The sequence below is a fragment of the Grus americana genome, chromosome 1 (genome assembly GCF_028858705.1).
Source record: "Grus americana isolate bGruAme1 chromosome 1, bGruAme1.mat, whole genome shotgun sequence".
Lineage (NCBI taxonomy): Eukaryota > Metazoa > Chordata > Aves > Gruiformes > Gruidae > Grus > Grus americana.
In genome coordinates, this window is record NC_072852.1 from 69900676 (window position 1) to 69923996 (window position 23321).

Consider the following 23321-nt stretch of genomic DNA (forward strand, 5'->3'; position numbering starts at 1 on the left):
CCCATCTACTGCCAGAGGACTCTTGGGAAGCCCCAGTCACCACACATGGCAATGCCCATTCAAGGAGGGATCCAGGGAAGGCTACGCTGCTGGAGTCAGGTGTCTCTGTGCAGTTCAAGTTCACATTTAAACATTTTTCAGGACGGGAAAGTTTCTGCTGTGTTACCAACCCTAAGATGGATACCTTCAGCAGAAGCGGAGTCACTAGGCTAGTCACAAATGCAAACAGAGCCTTGTAGGGTCAAGTTTCACCTTTCTGAGGGCTTCACCTGAAGATCACCTCAGACCTGTACAGTTTTAAACCCCCAGTGATTTCCGTGCTGTAATCCCGAATGGCATCACTCACTGGTGGCTCCAGACACCAGGCCACATCATGTCACAGTTCTGATGCAAAGTAGGTAAATGGCTAAGTGCACAACAGGCTTTTCCTAGGAAGGCAAGAACAAACTGGGCACAACAGGTAAAATGGTCCCAACAAGTCTTTGGCAAACAGATCTAGCCCTGCTGCTAATGCGCTTAATGAGGAGGGAGGACTACAGGTAACCAAAAGGCCATCGGTGGTTCAAGCTCTCAAGAGACCACGTGCAGGAAGAGCTGAAACGTTTTCACTGCAGCAGAAAAGGAAGAGACATGGGTCCACCTGTGCTGAGGAACTCAGTCCTCCCACACTGGCTCTGTAATGATTAGCTTCACCTTGGCAGCAAAGAGGTTCACTTAAGGGAGAATCAACTCGGGGCAAATAAAAGATCTTCGTCCATCCACGTATAGCAAAGCTGAAAGATCACGGGGCTCAGAGGGACTGGGCTTTTGGTCCCTGGTTAGTCAGCATTTATAATCTGACCATGACCAAAGCTAACTTGGGGACTTTAGACTGAGCTCTGTATGCAACACCCACAGAGGAGGAGGAAAGGTGGCTCTACTCTGGCTCCTCCTCCACTATAAAGCTCGTCCCAGGACCAAGCCTGGATCAAGGCCCAGGAAAGGCCAGCCTGCAAAGAGCAGCTGCTGGTGCTTCAGAGGAAGGTGTGGGGCATGTGGGTAGAGAGTGCTGGAGAGGAGGCAGCTGTGGCTGAAAAGGGGTATGGTGTGAGGCACTCAGCCCCTCGGTTAGCGAGGTGTGTGACTGGGTTCTCGTTTCTTCCTTTCTGCGGTTTGCAGTGCTGGCTCCTGCGATGTAGACACCTTTGGTTTGTTGTGGTTTTATCTGAGTTTTTTGTTGTGGGGTTTGTAGTGTGGGTTTTGTTTTTTTTTCCTTGTGATAACTAGAGATGAACTTGCAGCCTGTGAAATTTGGGCAATTTAACACGGGATGCACGGGCTGCGCAGCTTGATCCACTTCTGTAAGTAAGTATGTTTGCCTCCTGCTAAGGTGTTTTAACCAAGGTCAGTGGAAATAAACACTATGGCCAGGCAGCTTGGGACAATTAACAGAAAATGTAAAGCCAATTTGCCCAAGCTGATCAGATCAGGAAACGACAGCCTTCGCAAGTCTGCGGCTCTGAGGAAGGAGACGTCTTTCATCAGGAACTTTTGTAAATTCTCCCTCGGCTGATGCAAACCAGCATAATTGTACTGAAGTCAGGGAGAGACGCTGGTTGATCGTGGCTGTGTGCTTGGGGTACGTGTGCCAAAGGATTTTGCTGATTAAGATTTTTTTAATATCCCTGCAACTATTCTTCTCCTGATATTTTTGATGATGTTACAAAAGGGAATCTGCTTGTCCAGATGCTATTTATTGTGTAGCTGCTGCAATGCCTTTTTGCCAAGGAGCTGGAAACTACAAAGGGCCAAGTGAACACTGTGGATAGCCACAGTGTGAGAGTAGTTCTCCACCAAGGTGAAAATCTGTCTGACAGGCTGAATAAGGGCACATTTGCACTCTGAGTTAGGTGGCAAAGGCTGGTAGTGGAACCCCCTGAAATCAAAAGGTGTTTACTATAAATGCAGAGGCCTGTGTTAACATGGCCCAGCGCAGGGTGACAGTTTTAATTAAGCTGGATCTGGGAAGGCACGGTGTTTTTTCTCAGCTGAAAAGTGTTTTGGCTTCCTTGTGACCAAAGGACAGGAAAAGATTTTGCAGTTAAAAAAAAAAAAAAAGCAAAACAAAACCTGTCAGCAACCGAGGCACCTCTTTTTGGCTTTATGATCGTTGTGCAACCAGGCTTAAATGTTCTGGGAGCAAGTTCCATCAGCTTGTTTCCAGCCATGGTAGGTCCTGAAATAGCAGGCATAGGACCTGTGACTGGTTCTTCGACCTAGCAGTGCTATTTTGGCAGCAGGCCCAGGGTTAAACATAACAAGAGTCATTTTCAGTCCTTGCTCTCCTGAAGGTCAGTGGCCCAAATGGTTGGATGTTTGTCTTAGCCGTTTCCGGACAAGGTCTGCATTTTGTAATGATAAGGCGAAATTCAGAAATCCTCATGTTGGCATGCTCCCGCTAACTCTAATTAGAAAGCATGTTTTTCCTGAATAAGGATGTCAGGATTTGGTCATTGGCGATTTTTAATTGTTTTGACTGTTCTGGGTGGGGTGTTCTTTTTGTTGCTGCTGTGAAGGCTCACTGCTCTATCTTACCTCCAGTCCATGACTTTCACAGGATAGGACAGCTCATTCTTAGCATTAAGCCTAGCTTACCAGAATTGCCCATTGCCAAGTGAGACTCTGAGGTTCATCCATCTGCTTAGCTCACATGGAAGAAGCAGTCTCTCTTTTAGCAACAATCGTGGCTCGCTCTAGCTTGCCAAATGCCTTCTGATATGAGTCTCCTTCCCCTTAAAGGTCCTTCAAGAAGCTATCAGAGAGGTCAGCCACAAATTGGTCCCATTTTTTCTGCCAGACCTCTTTGGCCTTGGCTTTCTCATCCGGTAGCATGGCACTGTATCTGTGAGGAGGAGGACGAAAGTCAGTATCAGACAGCAGACAAGGGGGCAGCTATTTCAAGATCAGTGACCAAAATGAAAAGGCAGGAAGCAGCACCAGATTAACCCTTGCAGGATGTGCCTACACCACACAGAGTAACACAGTTTAAAAAGCCTTGAGCTCCTGCCATCTGGGCTCACGCTGGGACGAGAAGCATCATGGCCATATCAACAGCTACCGAGTCCTGCTCCATGAGGACAAACAGCTCAGTCTGCATAAGCTGGGGACTCGCTGGGCGGCACTCAGTGACTAGTACAGAAGATAGAGCACTGCTGTTGCTTTGATATGTCCCCTGGGCTTGGTCCAAATCGGTAGGAAATAAGAGTATTTGTGGTCTCCCTGGCTATGCAGGGACTTGGGGTTGGCATGAGGATTGGCACGGGATTTGGCAAACAGACAAGACTCTAGGAATGTGCAGAAAGACCCTGGGCGCCATATCCAAAATATTTTGGGACGTTCAGAGCTGTCCAGATAAACAAAGTCACTAAACGCACCCAAACTACATGCTGAGAGATTGTTTCCCCTGTGGGCCATGGCAAATGCCGCAGCAAGTCAAATTTGGGCAGAGAGAGATAAGTGATACAAAGACATAACATCTCTCCCATACCCAGAACCAGGTGCTGCAGGCAGCTTCGCAAAGGATGGAAAAGGAGGCATAAACTGAGACACTGAGAGAAAGCCTCTGGGGTCCCCATGTTCTCCCCTTGGAGGAGACACACAGAGGAGCCTTTGGATTAACAGAACCCCAGCGGCAGAGGAGACTCTGGGGCCAAACCCTGAATAAGGCAGGTTTCCAGAGAGCAAGCTGATAGTCCCCTTAACATTACTGGGGCTAGATGAGAGATGCGAAGCACTTACTTTATGGAGTTGAGTGCAAGTTGTTTTAAGGTCCTCAGGTCAGCATTCATCCCTCCAATGGCCATGAACACCTCGTAGAAGTCATAGGAGATGCCCTTTGCCCCAAAGATGGGGGGATCATCAGGGCTGATCACAATGGGATGTCCTTCAGCCATGAGGTCAGCTGCGGGATGGATCCGCAAGTCAGCTACCAACAGCAGGACCTCGGTGGGGAAGGGTGGGAGACAACAGCGGATCGGGTTAATTGCTGTAGCCATGTTTGCATTACAGTACCCATCGCGCTGCATACCTGCTATAGCTGCCTGTGTCAGCAGGTATTCATCAGGGAGGAAGAGCCCCCAGAGGGCTGTTCAGAGCATGTTAGGCATTCTGCTCTGAACTGCTGCAGGAGGAACATATTGTCTCCACTGACTATACAAGAGATTGGTTGCTTAAATTAATCACCTAAATCAAGGCCAATGGGGTGAATAATTTCTGCTTATTTATAACAATTTGACTGTGAGTGTTTCAGGAACAGTCTTTTGGTTACATATGTACCATGACATTTAGCCCAGGGCGTCTGGAGCTGGTATCAGGGTTCTCTCCCTCAAGGCTCACGCTGGTAAATCTCTACCCCAGAGCATCCTTCCTGCTGTGCCCAGGGGGCAATGTGCACCACGCTAATGTGTTGCAAAAGAGTTCCCCCTGGTTATGAATTCTACAAAAGCAAAAGGACTCCTGGCTTTGAAGTATTTTCCATTATATCTCTTTAGGCACTTCCCTGGCTCTGGGCCTCATCCCCTTTAGGGAGGACTGCCTTCCCAGGTTCCTCTGGATAGGAATTTAAATGATTTTGAGCTAACTGGTGCATGTGTCTACATAGCAGACTGCAGTGTAATGTGGTGCAAAGGAAACTGAGCCAATCTGGGTGCACTAAAACATCCAGCTGACCCCAGTTCCCTGCTGCTCCTAACTACTATGGTAAATCCCATTCCAATGTCCCAGCCCAAGACCTAAGCTTTTACCAACATACCTGGTTGGAGATGGGACAGACCTCTACAGGAATGTCCTTCTTCAGAGACAAACTTTTGGCTACTGGGTGTTTAATGAGGGCGAGTCCATGGCCAATCCGGCTGGTATTCAGTAGCAATGCATCCAGCACATTATTGTCTACAGAGGTGCCCTGCCAGTCTAAGGAGAGACAGAATCACTGCAGTGCTATGAGGAAATATATCTTCTCAAACTGCTAGACAGTTTTGTTAACAAATGTTTCAGTTGCAAGGTGAGAGGGTTGCTCATGCTCTGAGTTCCCACTTTGCATTTTTAGTGAAATAGGGATCCAAATCTGCCCAGGACATTTCCCAGCACAGAGGTACCCACTCATCTCACCTGGCTTTAGTTGTCCACTGTATTGCTCTTACAGCTCAGCTGATCATGCTAGTCTCCATTCATAGTCAATGGAGAGAAGTAATAATTTCTGGGTAATAGCCTATACCTTAGAAATGTTTGTTAGTGTCCATGGCTATAAAGGGAGCCTAGGGTAACTAGTTCAGATGTAGATGTCAACATGCAATACGCATAACACACAAGTTAGACACAACTGTCATGCATGGTTAGGATAAATCCCACCCATATGGACTGAATAATGTATTGCCAATAATAATACATTGCCCCAAGAATGAAGGGTAATGATCAGTTACTTTGATGAGTGTATTCAGTTAAGACTTGAGGCTGGCTCAGACATTCCTTCACCTTAAAATGTAAAATAATGGTTGAGGAATTCTGCTGCTTCTGTGGATGGGAGGTGAGCACTGCTCCAAGGAGGAAACGGCTACCAGCAGTAACTCTTGCAGCATTACTCCATGTTACACACAGGGCAAAGAAACTGAGCAACACGACGCTCACAGTCAAGAGCAAGGAGCAGGTAGGGGAGGTGCCATGTAGGAATGTTACAGCAACATGCTGATATGGGGAGAAGCGCAGGGAAAACCAATTATATACACATGTATACACACATACACACACACGCATCATCCTGATACAGCCAGGCTTGCTGCTTCTGTGCTTTGCAAGACTTCACCTCTTGCCTCTGTAGGCAATAACAGGCCTTGAGTCCTCATGCTTACCAGTCTCCCCAGCATGGAAAAAGTACGGCAAGTTGACCCCCAGGGAATACGGGATGGTCAGGGCATCCTTCAGGTCCCACAAAGAATGACCTTCATCCTCGTCACCAACCTGGGGGAAAGAGGAAAGGTATTTTTGAACATGCTCTGGAAGATGGTGGGACTTACAGCTCTGTATTACTGAGGTGCCAACTGTACTGAAATTACAGGGCTGTGGGGTAGGGAGCTGATTCTTTCAGAGGATTTTGTCAATTACCCTCAACAAAATCCTTAGCTGGAGGATTTGCAATTAATTTACACTAATTTCAGTACAGCAGCAGAGGATCTGGCTCCAGTACAAAACATATGCCATATTATACATGCAGTTGTATCGCACCTCTAGGGGTTAATGCAAAGCCACGGAAGAAATACAGTTACCAGGTCGAAGCCTGCCAGGGTGTCTGGGAAGTGGGCTCTGAGTGCCATGGCAGTGATGATGGCTTCTTTAATCTGGGAAACATTCAGCATCCTAAAGAGCAAGAGAGAGAAAGCAGTGCAGAGGCTCACTCCCACGGGCCTGCCTTCTTTGGGTTTGAGTTGTGAAACAGGGCCCCCAGGGGTATTTCCAAAATGCAAGCTGCTCCTGAATCTGACAACCAGCCTCAGGTCTCCAGAGTAACAGCAGTAGAAATTGATATTATGAAAGGAAACCCCTGAATGACCAGGAAATGCCTGGCTAGACCCTGCTGTCACTTGAGTTGAGGCATGCCTGTCTAAGACTCACTGGCTTTCCCATCTACCAAGCAGGGAACACAACAGCATGGAGAGAAAATGTTTAAATTTAATTTTTTTTTTTCCTCTCAACTGTTTTGCTGGGAGGTGGGACCGTAGCTGTATTTCAAGAGAGTTTTAAATTTAGGTTTCTTCCAGCCCTATTGGACTTCAACATCACGGTGCATTTTGCAGACAAACTCTGTCCATACCGAGGCTGACCAGAGGCAAGCCAGCCCTGAACTGGAAACAGCATCGTGCCGAGCCAGAGTGAGCAAGTGCTGCTAAGAGGTCTGTTATATTTGCTCAGGATCACCTCATATGACTTCATGGCATCTGGCTGACTTGGAGAACAGCCTTGTGCCCGCCTGTGAACAGCAGCACGAACATACCGTACAAAGGCTGCCGGGAGAAGAGTGTTTGTAGGGTCCCACGAGGAGCTTTGCAATGCTGAGTGCCCATACTCGGGCACTGCTCTCACTGCTTCAGCTTCCGCAGAGGAGTATGTCCAGGCTCGGGAAGAGAGCACGCATGGCTTGGACACGCACGCACGCAAGCAGCCCTTCCCTTGCTTATTCCCGCACCCTGAGCTCACAGATGCTTGTCTCTCTGGCACGCGCCATGAGCTAACCCTGGTCACTTTGCACGTACGCAGACTTATATAGATGATTCCTCATCCTCAGCCTTTTACATGTGCCAGGGAATGCTTCGGGAGTCAACACTCCGGGTCTGACAACGCACACGGGCATTGCTAACCAACGGTGCCACTTCAGCCCGGCTCTCAGCATTGCTTTTCCTGGAGCCACCTGGACCCCTCTCTCCCCATCACTGCCTCTGCCATAGCATAGCCAGCCATGCACAAGTGCTCTTAGCCCTGCTCAGCCTCTACCTGTGTGCTGTAAATATAATCTTGGCTCCAAGAAAGTCAGGGTGCTCCTTCACAAACTGCTTGGTCACTTCCCGATAGGTTGCCACGGACCATGATTTATTGTGCCGCGTGCCATCCAGTTCATACACCTGCAGGAAAAAAAGCACGTGGCAAGCAGAAGTTGCAAGAGGTGTTTTACTGGAGGGAGGGAGAAATGAACTGAGGAAAACCCTGGGAGAAGCAATGTGCTGTGGTCCTGGCAACAGGGCAGAAAAAAAGCAGTTAAATCTGAGCAGAACATTTTCTTCTTGAAGCCTTTACCAGCTGGCAAGAACCAAGGAGTGGTTTTCCTCCCTCCTATGTGATACAAGAAACAAGTTTCTCCATGTTCAGACATGGCAAGCAAGTGCCCTTGAGTACCCAGAGGAGACCATGACCTCTTACTCGTATCTGTATCAAATGCTGGAGCATTTTGTCCAGCCGTCTGGCAGCTCACACACACTCTGTGCCTTGCAGTGGCAGTCTGTCAGCCAAGGCAGCCCCAAGGCACGCGAGGGCTGAGCTCCATAAGCTACCAGCTGGGCTGGGCTTCTGCTCCCCTCTGCCAGAGGTTTGCTCCGTGACCTTGAGTCGGTCATTTAGTCTTGCCATGGTTTCTCTGGCTGCAAACTGGGAAAAATAATCCTTTTGGCATGCTATGTCTCATCAACTTACTTTGTGAGTTCCTCACTACCAGGGCTACACGCAGGGCTTTTGCCCTGATTTCAGCAGGGATGTGGACCCTACGTTCCCTGGTTGATACGAATCCGTAAAGGCCTTGCCTGGAGTTGTTCACAAACAGTGCCTGAAACCACTCTGTCCATTCTGTTCTTATCCTTCTCCCCTTTCTTTTCTCCTTCACCCTTCTTCTCTGCCCTTTAACTGGTCCACTCCACCTCCTCGCTTCCCCTCCGGTGCTGCCCCTTGCAGCGATGCCCCTCACTAAGCCCCCGCGCCCCGTCGTGCTGTGGCATCCCCCTCACAGGCACCGGGAGCTGCGGGGCGGCTGCAGACTCTCAGAAGGAATTTTCCCCTGCTGCAGCCCATGGGAATGTGAGACTTTACACAGCTGAATTTGCAAACACAGCTGGGTTTGGGGGGCTTTTCCACAATGTTTGCTGTTTTGCACTAAATCCCGACTTTCATTTACTTTACTTCAGGGGTCACTTCTGGCGGGCTTTGCTGCAAGGCAAGCTTTTGCAGAGTGTCAGCGCTGTTGTCCAAGCCTTGTAGAGGATCTCCAGGTACGCAAGCATCTTGCTATTCCCGTCGCACCCTGCTCACCTCAACTTTTGTGGCAAAGTGTTTCCCTTCCCTCTCATCCCCACTCCAGCCCAGCTGGCATCTCCCTGCCTGTCCTGCCCATCGAGGCCGGCAGCCCTGCGTGCTCCCAACTCCTCACAGCCCTCGCAGCGCTACCCAGGCTGCAGGCAGCCTGCCTGCCTGTACCTCGCAGCACGCCGAGCTGCCGGGTGCAGGCAAGCCTGGGGGTGCTGGAGGCTCCCACGCCTGGAGCCAGCATTAGGGGCTGGATGGGAAGCAAATCTTCCCTGCCAAGCCTCTCTTCAAAAGACATTACAACCGTGTTTAAGGGCTGCTGGTAAATGCAGGGTATTTTCCAGTCAGGCCCACACACTCGTATCATCGCAGATACTCTTGGCCCAGAAACCTATGTGACCTGGGGGGATGCCAGCACTCGCGCTGTCTCACAGCACAGGAATTTTGACATTGCTGTTGTTTTCTCTTTCCAGGTACCCCCAAAGCAGATGGTGACTGAGTTTAGAGCAACTGGCTCATGACCAGCCCCCAGCAAAGTAAGATACATATAAGCTCTGTGGTCTTCTCCCCCTCCTTTATTTTTCTTTTCTTTTCTTTTCAATACACCCTTTTCATGTCAGCCACGATAGAGTGCCAGCCTGTAGCCCTGACACTGAGCCCTGTTTCACTATGGGGACAGCCACAACAGGGCAGGGTTAGGCAGCCCTGCTCCCCAGCTGTTTGGGTGGAAGCGGGCACAAAGCCAGATCAGCCTCCAAATTTGTCACGGCACCTGCCTGTCTGCTCACGGGGTGGCTGTGGAGGTCTGCCCAGCAGCAGCAGTGGTTGCTGGGGTGCAGACGTTCATCTGCAGCTGGCCGGAGCCCACCAGCCATTGCATGCAAGGGCAATGATTTAAAGAAGTTGTTGGCAGGCACGTTTGGGAGTTGGGCCACCAGCAGGACATCAGTGTGGCTGCTCCATCCGCCTGACACTGCGGTGCCAGCAGCAAGCTGGTACCTGCATTCTCATGCATGGCCCATCACCACCACCTGGTCCTTCAGGTGCTCCCGGACGGACCTTGCACAGCAGCTTCATTGCCATTGCAATGGACTGCTAAGAACACAGAGGTGGACAGTGTAGTGAGGAGCGGCAGCCCCAGTTCATTTGTTTTGGCAAGGAATCTGCCTCTCTGACAAAGCTCGCACACCCACACTGCCCGGCTTGGAGCTGGTCTGGAAAAGGTGTGCCTGCAGTGTCAAAATTGCCACTGGGAAAGGGGGAACTCTTATAGCCGAAGAACAGTGTTGGGGTCTGCTGGTGCTTGGGAAGGCGTCGGGGCACCGTGGGATTGTAGGACAATCTCACCAGCTCCAGGCGACGTGCAGAGAGAAAGGTCTAAACTATTACCAAACGATTTTAGTGTTAGTGGCAATGAAAATAGCAGTTCATCTGTCACATAACCAAAATTTTAGGTTGTCTGCAAACTGTGGAAGACTGTGCTTTGCCAGCAGTTTACTAGCCTCTTCAGAGAAGTCATTCTGAAATAAGCTGTGGATCTAAAGTAACTCCTCCAGAATAAGTCTCTGTTCAAGATGGGAAATTGTTCCAGAAAAGCTGCTGTAGAACAGGTGATTCTGGTGCAGACCAGCCAAGATGCATCTTCCCAACTAGCAAGATTTTGACCCAGCCCCCAGTCAGACTGTTCAATGCAGTCTTGTGCTGTTGCCACAGTAGGTATCTTCCTTAACCATTAAGAACAAAGTATCTCTCACTTTCAAGGCCTTGCCTATGCAAATCTTCAACAAAAACCTTTGAATATGATCAAGGTTTTACAGCATCCTTAGAAGGGCAGGTATGCAAACATCCAAAAACTAAATTCAAGATAGGGCTTGAGAAAAGTTATGGAGAAATAAGGATTTAAAAGAATACTAGAGAAGCCAAAAAATACGTACCGGAGGCAGGATAGCTCTTATCTCGACATACTGTATGTTATCTTCATAGAGTTCCAGCAGCCCCTGGTAGAAATAGGCCTTGAACACAGGTGCATAGCAGATAAGTCCAGAGGCAATGAGAAAGACTTCTTCAAATCTTTTCCAAATTAAAGTCTGAGAAGGGTAGGCCAGCTCAGGGGCATCCGTCACCAGGGTCAAGTTTCTCAGCAAGCTGTAGAAAAGGGTAAAGGGAAGAGGAAGAATGAGGAGAACAAACAAGTCAACTGGCTTTCAGCATTCAAAAAGCCGCTGGCTGGCAGCTGGGGGTTTAGTACAGGGGGAGATAGGATTCCTCCAAGATAGGTGTGAGTTTTATTGTCAGAGACCAAGCTTTGCAGACGTGACACTCTCCCACCTGCACGCTCTGGGGTGCAGCAGGGCAGCGGCTGTGCTGAAGGAGACACATGTTCTTTGGGCAGGACCAAGAAAAGGTGCAAAGCCGTTCCTGCCACCATAGGGGCCGAATACCTAACTCGGAGCCTGTTGGCTCTGCAATACATATAGATGTAACAATGACTGGTGCAATTAGGAAGCATTCAGGTAATTTTTCTGCCACCTATATTTATTCCTGTAATGGCTGGTACAGGTAATAGCTGTACCCTCCGACAGGTACATATTGAGCTACAAGCTGGCTAAGACTAGATGTTCAAAGTACCTACCCCTTTGTTTTTGAGGGCAAAATCTTAAGGAGTAATGGAGTTACAAAAGGAAGTATGGTGGTTTTATATCATAAGAATTGCACTCTGCTACCCAGGGGCATCCTTAATCTGAAAGTAGGCTAGTACATTACTCCTGCAGACAATATATTCTCCCAAACATTTTCAATGCATGTAAAAAGTTACGACACCCAGCCCTCTGTTCACCACCTAAAGGCAGACAGAGTCTCCAGGAGATGCCACATACTGTAGTGGGCCACCATCAACCTGCTTACTAAGCCCATAACTTACCCTAGTACCTTTGCATTGTCAAAATATGTCACCTAGTACAAGCAGGGGGAAAATGATTGTCAATCAGAAATCCCTTCCACCCCCAGTGGAACAAACCTGATATCCTGCCTGCCTTGCTGATAACTTCTTCAGATTTGTCTGCTGGGAAACAACTGATAAGAATCACAGGTCCTGGCTTTTCCTCAGTGGGACAGGAATGTACTTATTTCCTCCATAGACTCAGCTGGCATATAAGCCTCTTTTGGCAATCCAGAGAGGCAGCAGGTAGTTTTATCAAGCAGAGTTTAAGGGAGCCAGTAATTGCAAGATTATCTAGTTGCGGGTGACAGCTTGCATTTAGGACAGGGTGAACATCTGTGCCGCAATGCTGTCCTCTGACAAGCTGATAGCCTTCATCCTGCACGAAGCCTTGCCTCTGGCAAAAGCTCTCTTCCCTCCACGGGTGGCCACCTGAAGAAAAGTTTGTAGTAAATTTCTCAGGCTGGTGGGCAAAGTCTAAATGGCAATACAGGAGGGTGATTAACTTAATTCCTGGGTGGGCAAAGCCATTGCAGCAAGCTGGTTGCTTGCAGGTGGGTGGGCTTACCAGTCCAGCCAGGCCTGATGCTTATCTAGTGTCAGGGGCTAAGCAGGTTCAGATGGAAGTACCTTCGACCATGCTTCATCCTTCACCTGAGTATATTGTTTCCCCTTGATAACAGCTACTGATCTTTAATAATGTTTTGCGTTTGATGTCTTGCCCCCCATTCTAGCGCAGCGCTCTGCTCTGTTATATGGGAGATGTGGGTTTGATTTGTGCTCTTATTATCTTCTTCCAGGAGGCTTCTGTGGATGGAATTAAAACCCTCCCTCCTACAGATGTAAAATGTGATCTGGTCCAAACTCATAAACTAAGACATCCCGGGCAGGGACATCCCTTTTGAGTCCCTCCATCCTGCCCATAAAATGGAGCCCGTCCCCCCCAGCATCTGCCTGCTGTTTCACTCCCTGAGGACCCTCTTCCAGTGGCCGCAGTTTCATTTCTTCTTCACTCTCTTAATTTCTTTACCGGGAACAATTTTAGAAAGCAAAGCTGTACATAAAGAGATGCTCATACCACGTTAAGGATGAGATTTTAAATGCTCAACAGTCAGGAAAATTCAGAGTTAAGGTTTCCACAGCAACTTCGGCTTTGCCCTCCCGCGCATTACAATAGGGGCTTTGGTGCCATTATCACAGGACACTGGGCAACCCCAGCTACTGTGCAGTAATCCATGCAACCAAACGGATGGAGCTGGACCATGGCCGGGGTGGGCGGCATTTTGGGTGGTCAGTGGGAAGCACACAGCAGCAGGAGACACCGTAGCATCACCCTAGAAACCAGGAATGCGGGAGCCAGGGGCATCTCGAAGGCACCGATCCAGCTGCTGGAGCAGAGAGGGTGTGCTGCAGCTTGGCGGGGAGGGGAGAGGAGTTTTCGTGTGGGAAAAGGTGGGGAAAGCAGACTTGTCCGCTCCCCTCCTGGCCTCAGCCCTGGCCGAAGGGCAGCTCCCCACCAGCCCTGCACGCCGGCGGAGAGCACCTGCCCGAAGCCGAGAGCCGAGCGGGGCTGTTCCCACCAGCCCTGCAAGCACCAAGGGAAAAACCTCCCCGTGGATCAAAAGGCCGTGCAAGCCCGTTCTCGCCACCCCGCGCAGCTTCGTTTCAGATAAGGCTGGGCGGTTAGTCAGGCTCCCACCGCTCTCTCCCCTTGTCCTGTGAGAACTCGGCTCCTCCAGCAACGAGCGCGCAGAGGGCTCCGCTCCCTGCCTTTAAATCTAGCTGTACAAACTTGTGGTTGTTTACTTAGCCTGTGCTCTTGGGCTAGAAACAGCAATAAATCCCCACACTGCCTTGCTCCTAAAAGCACACAAATCAAATTGTGCTTTTTTTATAATCCCCTTCCCTTTGAGACTGATTATTGATCCCTATAACTGTTGAAGATTTATTGTGTAATAGTGATCCATCCTTGATAACTGGATAATCTCCTAAGGGTTCAGGGGTTTTTGCCATCAGTAGCTCATGCAGATGAAGCAAAGCTTCATAACTACGTTTTTTTCCTTCTTTTCTGGAATGGGCCCTCGCCGTGATCAGGTGCAGACTACAAATAGCCTTCCATGTCATGTCATATATGCACTGAACAATGCTATTGCAATGCATATGCCCAAAGGGGCACAGCTAAAACGACCAGCTAAGGATTATTTATTTTCAATGGTAGTTTTGCTTTCTCTTGTCCTGTTTTATTTTTTTTCCCCCTAACTGTTTTGCTTTCTTGTGCTATATAATGCAGAAGCGAACAGTTTTGTTGCCTTGTTTTTAAAGGGATTCTTTTTCCTGCTTCTTTTTCTGTTCTCGATGGGTAATTATACCCCTCTCCTCACCATAGTATCTGAATGTCTTCCAGTGGTGCATTAAATAGTGTGACTAACATCTGTCACATGTGGTTCATTCGCTTTCTCTCTCTCTCTCGTCCCCTCTTCTTCTCCCCAAGGGGAGACTTGTGGAGGGAGCAGAGTGCTTTGTTTCTGTAGTGGATTTTTATTCTTTTTTTTTTTTTCTTGTAATGCACACACTGCCCTATTTTTCTGTGAGATAAGGCAGTTGGAGGACACGGAGGGGAAGGTGATGGCAGTCTGGGCAGCCGTTACTGCCCAGGGGAGTTGTCCCTGCAGCCTCGGCCATGGTGTCAGCTCCCTCACAGATGACTTCATCCTGGTGATAGAGAGCTCCGCTGGGCTGCCGGAGCTGCGCTGCCGGGCATGGCCTTAATCCCCGGGCTGCTGGCGGGGGGTGTGTGCGGTGGTATTTTACAAATATCTGGAATGTCAATGCTGTTTCCCTAAATATCTAGGGGCATGCTCTTGCTTTAGAGACGGTGGCCATTATGTTGCATCTTGAGGAAAAGAATGGCATTGTCCTAAATCGTAATTGATTGTGAAGTAAATAAGTGAGGATTATTTTTTCTTTTAAGTCTCAAAGTGAAATTCCCTTCCTTTCTCTGTCTCCTGGCCTGCAGTCTCCTGACTCTCATAATAGCATCCTTTTGGAAGCTTACCAGTAACAGAATACTCCAGGGTCTTGGCCCATGAGATGTGTGTTTTGAGTAGGAATGATTAAACCTTCTTTTGAGGGAAACAAACAAAAAGACTTCCTTCCAAAACACACACACACACACACACGTATATGTATGCATATGTACCTAAAAATGCAAACAGCAAAAATGTAATGCAGATACCTCTCTCCTTCACCCTTTCCTGGTCAGGAATGCAGTAAGGTGAAAGAGGTGCAGCCTCTTAGAAACATTTCCATTGTTCCCTTCACATTTGCTGATCCACCCTGTCTTGCATGAGAGCCCTTCCCTGCTGCCATATTCCCTTGACACTTCCTTGAAACCACCCAACTATCCATCCGTTCCTTCCTCTGACATCTGCTTTCTCTCAGCTTGTCAGTGCTCAAGGGCAAAGAGGAGTGCAGGAAAGAGGTAGCCTGGGATGCACATGTTCAAGAGACTGGGAGAGTTTCCAGAAACTGAGAAGCAGAACAGATTGGGGCCTATTCCTGGCTAGAGACCTATTTCCAGGCAGCCAAAAAACATTCCTAACCCCTAGACTAGTACCCGGAGATTAGATGAAAATAGGAGGGGAAGCGCCTCAATGTGGCTGTTGTTCATGTGTTTGCACATGCTGTGCAATGATTCCTCTGCGATTTTGTGGCAATGAGCACAGAAGGGCAAGAAATGAAGGACAACGTGCTCAAATGAGTAAGTCTGAGCACCCAGGATGTGAAGTTTGTACTTGGCTCTGGCATGCATTTGCTGAGGAAAATCACTGCATTGGTCTCTGCCTCAGTTTCCCCTCCACCCCTGGCGACACCCTTGTAGCAGGGTCTGTCTTGTGTCCCTGTGCAGTGTGTGCCGCTCTGAAGTCCTGCTCTGACTTGTGGCTACTAGACATTGTCAGACAACTAATACAAAAGAAGAGGAATGTGATAACACTGCCTCTGAAAAGAAGTTGTGTTCCCAAACAGGACAATAGGGAACCAAACAATGCACAGCTCCACCATCCTAGGTGTATAGGATGCTGTGGCCTGTAGCCTCAGCCAGAAAGGGATGTCACGCTATGGAACTACAACCGAAACAAGTACAATGAAGGGTTGCTCCTGAGACAGTTCTGAAATACCCAGTGCAATTGCTTGGGCTTTAAGGAAGTGAAGCTGTTTCAAAATGGAATCTCTTGCACATTATTTATGAGTCTCCTGGTGGGGTTGAAGAGAGCTAGTGGTCTTTCCCTCGTCATCACTCCCAGTAGAAATGGAAGGGAGCTAATGGGGAACGAGTTTTCTCTTTGGAAGATGTAGATAAGTGACTTCACATTGGATCTTATTTCTTCTATCACGTGTCAGGGCAGTTGAGCCTCAGGGCATAAAAGGTCAAGAGCTCTGGGTCTGGCACTACCTTCTCCTTCCCTTCTGGGAGTGCTCAGTGCAGGAGAGGGGCGGTGGGTGCCACGGAGGGTCAGCTCCCTCTGGCCTGCCCCTTGCTGTTGCTGGGGAGGGAAGGCAATACCATGCTAAAGGTCTGGCAGCTCCTCAGCTTCCCAACCTGACCTCCTTCCCAGATCTGTAGTGCACAAAGCCCAGACAGCTTCCATGCGAAGGGGCTACCAGCTCCCTAAGTGTCAATAGGTCTCTAAGAGCACACATCCTCACTGAAGAGAACTACAGTAAAACCCATCAAGTTTCACTTAGGAAATGCTGTACTTAGTCACCTGCATCACCTTAATCCAGCCTTCTCCTTGTGCGTTGGCATGGTGATACTGTCTTTAATTACATGACACCCCATACCATTTTTTTCTACAGGACCCCAGCCCCCATAGCGCCATGGATGGCGGTGCCCTCTGAATGGATCACTACTCAATATTTTCCTTTGTCCTCATCATTCAGTGTCTGACTTCATGCATTATTTAGCATGCTCTCTCCAGCCCCCCCCCCACACCACGTAGAACTACACACTTCCTCCTGGCCTTTTCCACAGGGCTTTGTTCCAGGATAAATGGCCCCTGGATGGAGAGGTACAGCTCCCTCTTCCTGCCACCTCTGGCTGGAGGGGCAGCCAGGCTATTCCCACCCACCTGTAAGTGATTAAATGGTAGGTAGCTGCTGAGCAGCCAACTAACACCTGGTCCTGATAAAAGGCTGCCAGCAGTTAAGGTGGGAGCTGCCTGTGGGGATGGGGGTTCCTGCAAGACACTGAGTGATGCCTTGGGAACCCATCTGAGGTGTGAGCTCCTGGACAGTTCTAGGAGGGTCACCTGTAAGGGGAGAAGCTTTGTTAGCAGGGTGGTGTTGAGGGGGGGAGTGCTACCAGGCAGAGGAGCTGTGTGTAGGGTTCATTGGCTTGGCCAGTGCCCAGGCTGAGACTTAACCCCTTGTCTGAGAGTTGGAGGGCAAGTTGCAGTTCCTGGAGCCTGAGGGTCCTGTTGGGAATGAGTGCCCCATGCTTCAGTGTGGTGGGTACTAGTGGGGTTTCAAAGAGAGCTCTCAGAAAACAAGGATGGTGTTTTGGAGGGGGAAGCTGAGTCAGGTTTTCTTTTGGGTTGCTCTGGGGTTTTTTGCTAGTGCAGTAACTAATGTAAGTAGTTTGCCTAACTTCTTGCTCTGAATTGAGATGATGATGACTTTACAAATTACTTCTCTACTGTTGGGGAGAGCCTGTTTCTCAGCTACCTGACTTCCTCATCCTGTTCCTGGGTACCTCAATGGATGAGGCAGGGTCTTTCACCTTGCCGTGCTGTCCCATGCTGGGAACACATCCAGCCTGGGTGCTGAGGAGAGGTGGGGGCAGGTCACATAAGTCTATTTAAACTACTGTCTTCAACATGTCTGTGCAAAGGACCACAGTGAGGGTGCACAGAAAACTTCAATTTTGATTGTGTCTAACTCTGGTGTACTTAATGCTGCAGCCTTCAAGTTCTTATATTGCTATTTGCTTGTTCTATGTATGTGGCCCTAAACAGAGTTCCCCGCTTTCAGAACAGCAAGCAAATGGGAAAGTTGGACCAGAATGATCCTGTTGGCTACACAATGCTGTCATGAAGTATCAGCAGGCTTGCAACTCCTCTTTGCTCACCTGTGATCGAACTCAGTCACGTTGCGCAGCTGTTTCCGGTAAGTCTCCAACAAAACCCACTGGGAGCACTGGGCTGGCACTGGGTGAGGAGGGTGAGGCTTAGAAAAGTGAAACCGAACAGTGCCCGTGTGGGTGAAGCAGATGTAGCAGTCGGGGAGGTAGGTGGCATTATATACCAGCCAGTCCACGCTCAGGATGGCGTAGTCATGCAGGTGTAAGACAGCACCTGGTGGGAAGAAAAGTATATCCTAATGAGACAAGGCAGCTGAAAAGAAGGAACAGAGTTTTAATGTGATAATAGTTTGAGTCTGCCCATCCAGGGGCATCTGGAAATGCTTCTAGATGGCTGCGAGTGACCTCTCCCAGCAGAGAGGCGGAGTGGCTGCTCTGCATCCCCCGTGCTGGGGGATCTGGCCTCCTCCACATCAAACACAGGGCAGGCAGAGCGTGACAGCTCCCTGGGAGCAGAGGGAGGGGGGAAATCAATAGGGAGCTCTGCTTCTCCACTGGGATGGAAAACGCTCAGAGTTATTAAAGGTCTTTCAGACAGACTTTGCTGTGAGCTGGCTCAGGCCCCACTGATTTAAAGAGGAACTCGCACAGTAGGCAGCAGTTTACAAGGCGTAGTAGCTAACTGGCAGACCTCAAGCAAGCCTCTGTATCGAAGCTGTTTGAATCCCAGCCTCAATTTTTGCATCTAGCCTGTATCTCTTCTTTCATCTCTTTGAAACTCTAGTGTACACCAGAATCCCAGACCATGACACACTGGGGAACTGCACTCAGATGCAGAAGTACCACCTACTTCTATCCTTTATCAAAAGCATGCTCACTTGCGTTGTACATCTGTTGCTGGCCAGTACAAAGGCCCTATGGGATGTTCTGTTATTGTGCAGTGTGTTAGCAGCTGCCAGCCTTCCTGGCATAGGAAGCATCCTCTGCATGCTTGCCTTCCTCGGCCCATCCTTTCATTTTGCTAAAATCTCTCCTTTTGCGGAGATTTCTTATGTTATTGGTGCTTGAACTAAACTTCACTTTTGTAAAGGGAAGATACTGGGAGAGCTAAAATCTTAGATATGTATTCTATTAGTGTAGGGGAGACCTCATAGTCAAAGTAGCTTTGATGCCCTTAGGGGTAAAGGGAGAACATCAGTAGCAAGAACAAGACAAAAGACTCTTATGTATGTGGCATTAGATAAACTTCAAGACTATAATTTATAGTGGACTAATCTAATATAGACTATAATGTCTGTAATCTCCCACTACAGAGGGTCTGACTTAAGATGCTGAGCAACTGTGGTTGCTGCTCTCAACAGAGCTAGTGTGACAGAATGGGCATGCCACAGCTGTCTAGGTCTGACCTGCCTCTCGCTGGCAATGCCACCCTCTTTCGCATGTGAGCAGCAATGCAAATTGCAATCGTGCTTAAAACAACAGTAAATCCCAGGGGCTCTGATCGAGACTGAGGCATCTAAGACGAGGTCCTACTCAAGCTGCTACAAGGATGTGATCTTGGCCCTAAAAGCTTAGAGCTCTTGCAAAGATTCTGAGAATGCATTTTAACATCTGAATTGTAAAGTGTTAATTTTCTTTGTTTTGATTCCTCCCTAGTATCAAAGTTACCCCACTGGAGGTGAAGAGGGGGAGTACTTTTAAATTCCTTACTGTTCGGTTCAGCAATGAAGGGATAATGACAATTCTGACATACCAATCATTTATGGTAACAGATTGGGATGCTGTAAGCCAGCGATCCTCATCCCACACCAGAGGCTGGGAGGGAGAAGCTGGGAAGTGAGAAAAATGGCTCTTATCCATCTGCCAGTGTCACAGCCTTGCAAGTGAAACATGCTCTTGTGGAGAAGCTGACTCCCAAATCTTCCAACACAGGTCACCAACCTGTTTCCAGGCAGCCATGTGGGCAAGGCCATGAGACTCTGAATCTAAAAGGGGACCACCTGGAAGGGTGGACATATTGTTCAGAGTTACAGGAGTATTGATAATGTTTGTTGCAAGTGTCTCTAACTAAAGAAGGCACCTTGTTCAGATACTTGCTTACTGAACAAGAGGTGTGGAGGGAGAAACAAGTCAGGACTCAAGGCCTTCTTTCTGTGATCACCTCAGCCCCTTGCCTCTCTGGAGAACTGTCAACAGCTTGGGGACATGGAGACATTAGGCTTCCTCCTACCTAGCCTAGGTGGTTTGGATTTCACCTTTGCTAAAAATATCCTCTCCCCCTTTCTATCGCAACCTGAACTACTGAGCTTCCAGTCATTGCTGTGTCCCAGCTGCTGGTCAGAGGATGCATAGGATGGTGTGGTGAAGGTATCGGACAATCTCATACTGCTATCTAACATAAAATGGTCCAAATGCCTTTAAAACTATGTCTGTGCTGCAGAGGACAAGCTCCCTTGGTATAGGGCATGGCAGCCCATTAGCACGTAGCTTGCTGCGCAACAGGGGAGAAACAACATCTCTAAAGACAAGAGGAGAAACGCCTGCCCTTATAAGTAGAGATCTATAAATGCACTGATCAGAACCTGATTAAGAAAGACTAAGTGAGACAATACAGTAGTTCTTATATCATATTCTATAGGTTACATCAACACAGGCCTTGACTTGTGTTCGACAATGAACTTCCAGTGTTGGAGGTAGCACCTTCCTCCTCTAGTGCCCCCAGACTTTCTAGTAGACTTCCAGGTCTGCTATAGAACCACCTGCAGAAAGACTTATGGGGAGATATAGCATTTTTGGCTAAGATGTGGGCAAAGACAAGGTTGGTAGCATGCTTGTGGTATGTGAATGTGGAAAAAGGAAAGGCCCTGCCTGGAACATGCTGAGCAAATATGGATGTCTGTGACGTCGTCTTGTCTTTGCTTCCTCTGCCCTTTCTCCACACTTGAAAGGCTGAAGGATCTGTATTGTAAGTTATACCAAAAGTTACAATTGCTGGAAATGTGTATTCATCCAATCCATCCCCCTCTTCCTCTCTCCCTCTGCCCCGTCCCCAGGCTCAGAGGCAGGGCTTTTCCTGGAACCCAGCGAGCATGATTTACAGCTCTCAGAAGCTAGTCTGCCACTTCTCAGGCTTTGTCCCAGCTCTAGCATAGAAAGCAAAAGGTGAGAGGAGGATAAATAAAATGAGCAACCCTTGGGTCAAGCCTACCTTTTGGCATGCGCTTCAAGATGCTGAACACCGTGCTTTGATCAATGAGGCCTTTGGCCCGAAAGAAGTGCATGCTTGGAGGAAACTGTCCTGTAGCTATGGCTGTTGCAACCTCCTTCTTCTTGAGGCTTACAAGCTTTGTACTGAGCTGCTGTTCCTGTCTACTTAGCACCAAATTGCCACCAGTTTGACGGGCTTTCTCCTGCTGCATTAAGGAGTCCCGGTCCTTCCAGAGTGGGGTGGGACGGCAGAGGGAAGCCAAATTCAGGAGAAGGTATGCCAGCCTTATGCCTTGCCCAGATGGAGGCTTCATCTTAGTGCTGCACCTGAGGGGGAATAAAAGAAAATTGGAGCACTAGCTTAGGTCAGAAGGTGACATCTTAGCAATGACCCACTGGGACATTAAACTACTGGCCCATCCTGCAGAAGTGGGTTAATTGGATGTTCAGTACTGGGGGCACATTGGTACCTGTGTCCCCTGTATTTAGGACTATATATTCACACGCTCCCCATGATGCTGTCTGCACACAGCAAGCCTGTGGGCAGGGTGGAGAGGAGATGTTACTCTCCAGATCAGGCTGGCAGCACATCATGCAGACCTGCAGTGTGGCAAAGGTCTTGCCCTGGAACAGGGGAGTGCTGAGGTGAAGACTCTAGCTTGCAAGCTGGGATGGAGCCCCCTCAGAATAAGGGGTGCTGATGACAAGGTGGCAGCTGTGCTGCTAGCATCCCAGGGAGGGAAGCAGGACTCCATAGCGCTCAAGGTGCTTTTGGTTTTTTGCTTAATGTAATCAGATCTCTCCAGTCAAGAGGGATTCCCTACAGTCAAGAGAAGACCTTGTTGCACTCCTGTAGTACATTCCAGCTATTGTAGGGGTTAACTTAAGGGCAGAAAACCCCTGGCTTCCACTGCAGTGACAGAGGCGTGTCCCTTCCTTGCAATCCCAGAAGAAAGAGGACAGGAGGGACACCATGAGAGTAGTAAGAGATCATAGGAGATGCGCACACGTGAACTTGGAGAACTCTGCCCTTCCCAAAAAAAGCATAGCTGCAATATAATCCTTCAACACCAGGCTTTAGTGACCTCCCACACCAATCCCTCCAGACCAAAGCAGGCTGGAGAAAGGCTCAACATTTTTAAATGGTCCCCTGTGAATTACGTAGTAAGTCCCTGCTTGCGCATGTGCCTTCTGCTTCCAGCTTCTCCTCCGCCCGTGGTGCCTCCAGCCCCTCAGCCTTTGCCCCATCAGTGGGTCCCAGGAGATGAAGACGTGCTGGGGGAGCAATCTGCTGGGGCCAGTGTGTGGGGGGGGAAGGAAGTAGGTGCAGCCCTACGTCGGGCCCAGCTCTGAACTTGGAGAAAGAAACATCCTAGAAGATGTTATCTTATCCCTGGTGAGACTGACTCACTTACTGTTAACTTTCCTCCTCCTTGCATCCAGAGCTCATCCAGCTGCTGCCCGAGAGAGCAGGGAACAGTTATCTCTCTTGCAAGCCGGCACTGTCCCAGCAAAGATAAAGAGGCAGGATCCGTCCCGGCGGTGCAGAGCCAGGCACCCGGTGCAGACAGTTCCTCTTCCTGTGCTGTCGCTCTAGCTTGCTCAGCTTTTATTTATCCCCGTCCCTACCGCTTCATGAATATATAAAGAGGAGGAGGAGGCAGGGGAGGTTATGAGAAAGCAGGGCACAGGCAGCTGGAGGGATCTGGGCTGGGAATGGGGGGGGGGGGGGGGGGGCAAAGCAGTGGGGTTACCTATGGGAACCCCTCCAGCTCCTGCACAGAATAGAGGTGGACTCTTTAACCCGTCATTGCCTGCCTGCGAGGCAATCGAGGGCTTGTCTGTGCAGCCCTCCTGCGTACCCTGATACGTGTACGCAGCTTTTAAATACCCTGGAAGAAACACCTAGGCACGTGTTCCTGGTGTGGGGAAACTCTTAAGCCCTGCTCAGGCTGTCCTAGGAATACACGTGAGCTTGGATATCTAATCTGAGGTAGAACACTGTGCATTTAATGCCAACAACACCGCAAACTCTACTTACTAATGGGTTTTTATCCGAGAAAACAGTCATTTGTAAAAGTCGCTTTAAATGATTTTGCCCAGTCTTTGCCGGCTGTGCGAACCAGGCAGATGTCAATCCAGCCAGCTGTTCCAGGGCTGCAGTGGGCATACAGGGCTAAACCTGTTCCTGGGGACTAAATCAGGTAGAGGTGGGTATGGTCAGATTTAAAATAAAAAAAAAAAAAAATTAAAAAATCACAACAAATATTGTAATTTTACAAT

The 23321-nt window shown here is 48.9% G+C and overlaps 1 protein-coding gene and 1 long non-coding RNA gene across 5 annotated transcripts in view; one reads left to right on the top strand and one right to left on the bottom strand.

Annotated features, from left to right (window-relative positions):
- The first annotated feature begins 977 nt into the window (after positions 1-977).
- Positions 978-23321, top strand: part of LOC129204990 (uncharacterized) — a 30775-nt gene continuing 8431 nt past the window's right edge. The window contains exons 1-4 of one of the 3 annotated variants that reach the window (XR_008576556.1): positions 978-1079; positions 8697-8780; positions 9288-9350; positions 17783-17917. This is a non-coding gene — a long non-coding RNA (uncharacterized LOC129204990). Of the gene's footprint in view, positions 1080-1270; positions 1345-1523; positions 1619-8696; positions 8781-9287; positions 9351-17782; positions 17918-23321 lie in introns of those variants that run through there. The other 2 variants (XR_008576554.1, XR_008576553.1) reach the window with 2 other exon arrangements.
- ADA2 (adenosine deaminase 2) lies at positions 1617-22622 on the bottom strand. Of its 2 annotated transcripts, XM_054821781.1 has the most exons (10): positions 22454-22622; positions 21040-21365; positions 17880-18105; positions 10749-10959; positions 7519-7646; positions 6297-6387; positions 5883-5991; positions 4790-4947; positions 3778-3980; positions 1617-2881 (listed from the first exon to the last, which is right to left on the bottom strand). In XM_054821781.1, the coding sequence occupies exons 2-10, from the start codon at positions 21350-21352 to the stop codon at positions 2773-2775; spliced, it is 1548 nt and encodes a 515-aa protein (XP_054677756.1). In that variant the 5' UTR covers positions 21353-21365; positions 22454-22622; the 3' UTR covers positions 1617-2772. The 2 variants fall into 2 exon arrangements, with proteins under 2 accessions (XP_054677756.1, XP_054677764.1); XM_054821789.1 differs by lacking the exons at positions 6297-6387; positions 7519-7646.

Bases quoted from the DNA above. Each gene is read 5' to 3' on its own strand.
- ADA2 (XM_054821781.1), bottom strand. From the start codon at position 21,352: ATGAAGCCTCCATCTGGGCAAGGCATAAGGCTGGCATACCTTCTCCTG. The intron at 6,388-7,518 runs GTAGAGGCTGAG...CTTGCTCTTTAG, and splicing joins ATTATATTTACAGCACACAG to GATGCTGAATGTTTCCCAGA. The intron at 2,882-3,777 runs GTAAGTGCTTCG...TCCTCCTCACAG, and splicing joins CTTGCACTCAACTCCATAAA to ATACAGTGCCATGCTACCGG.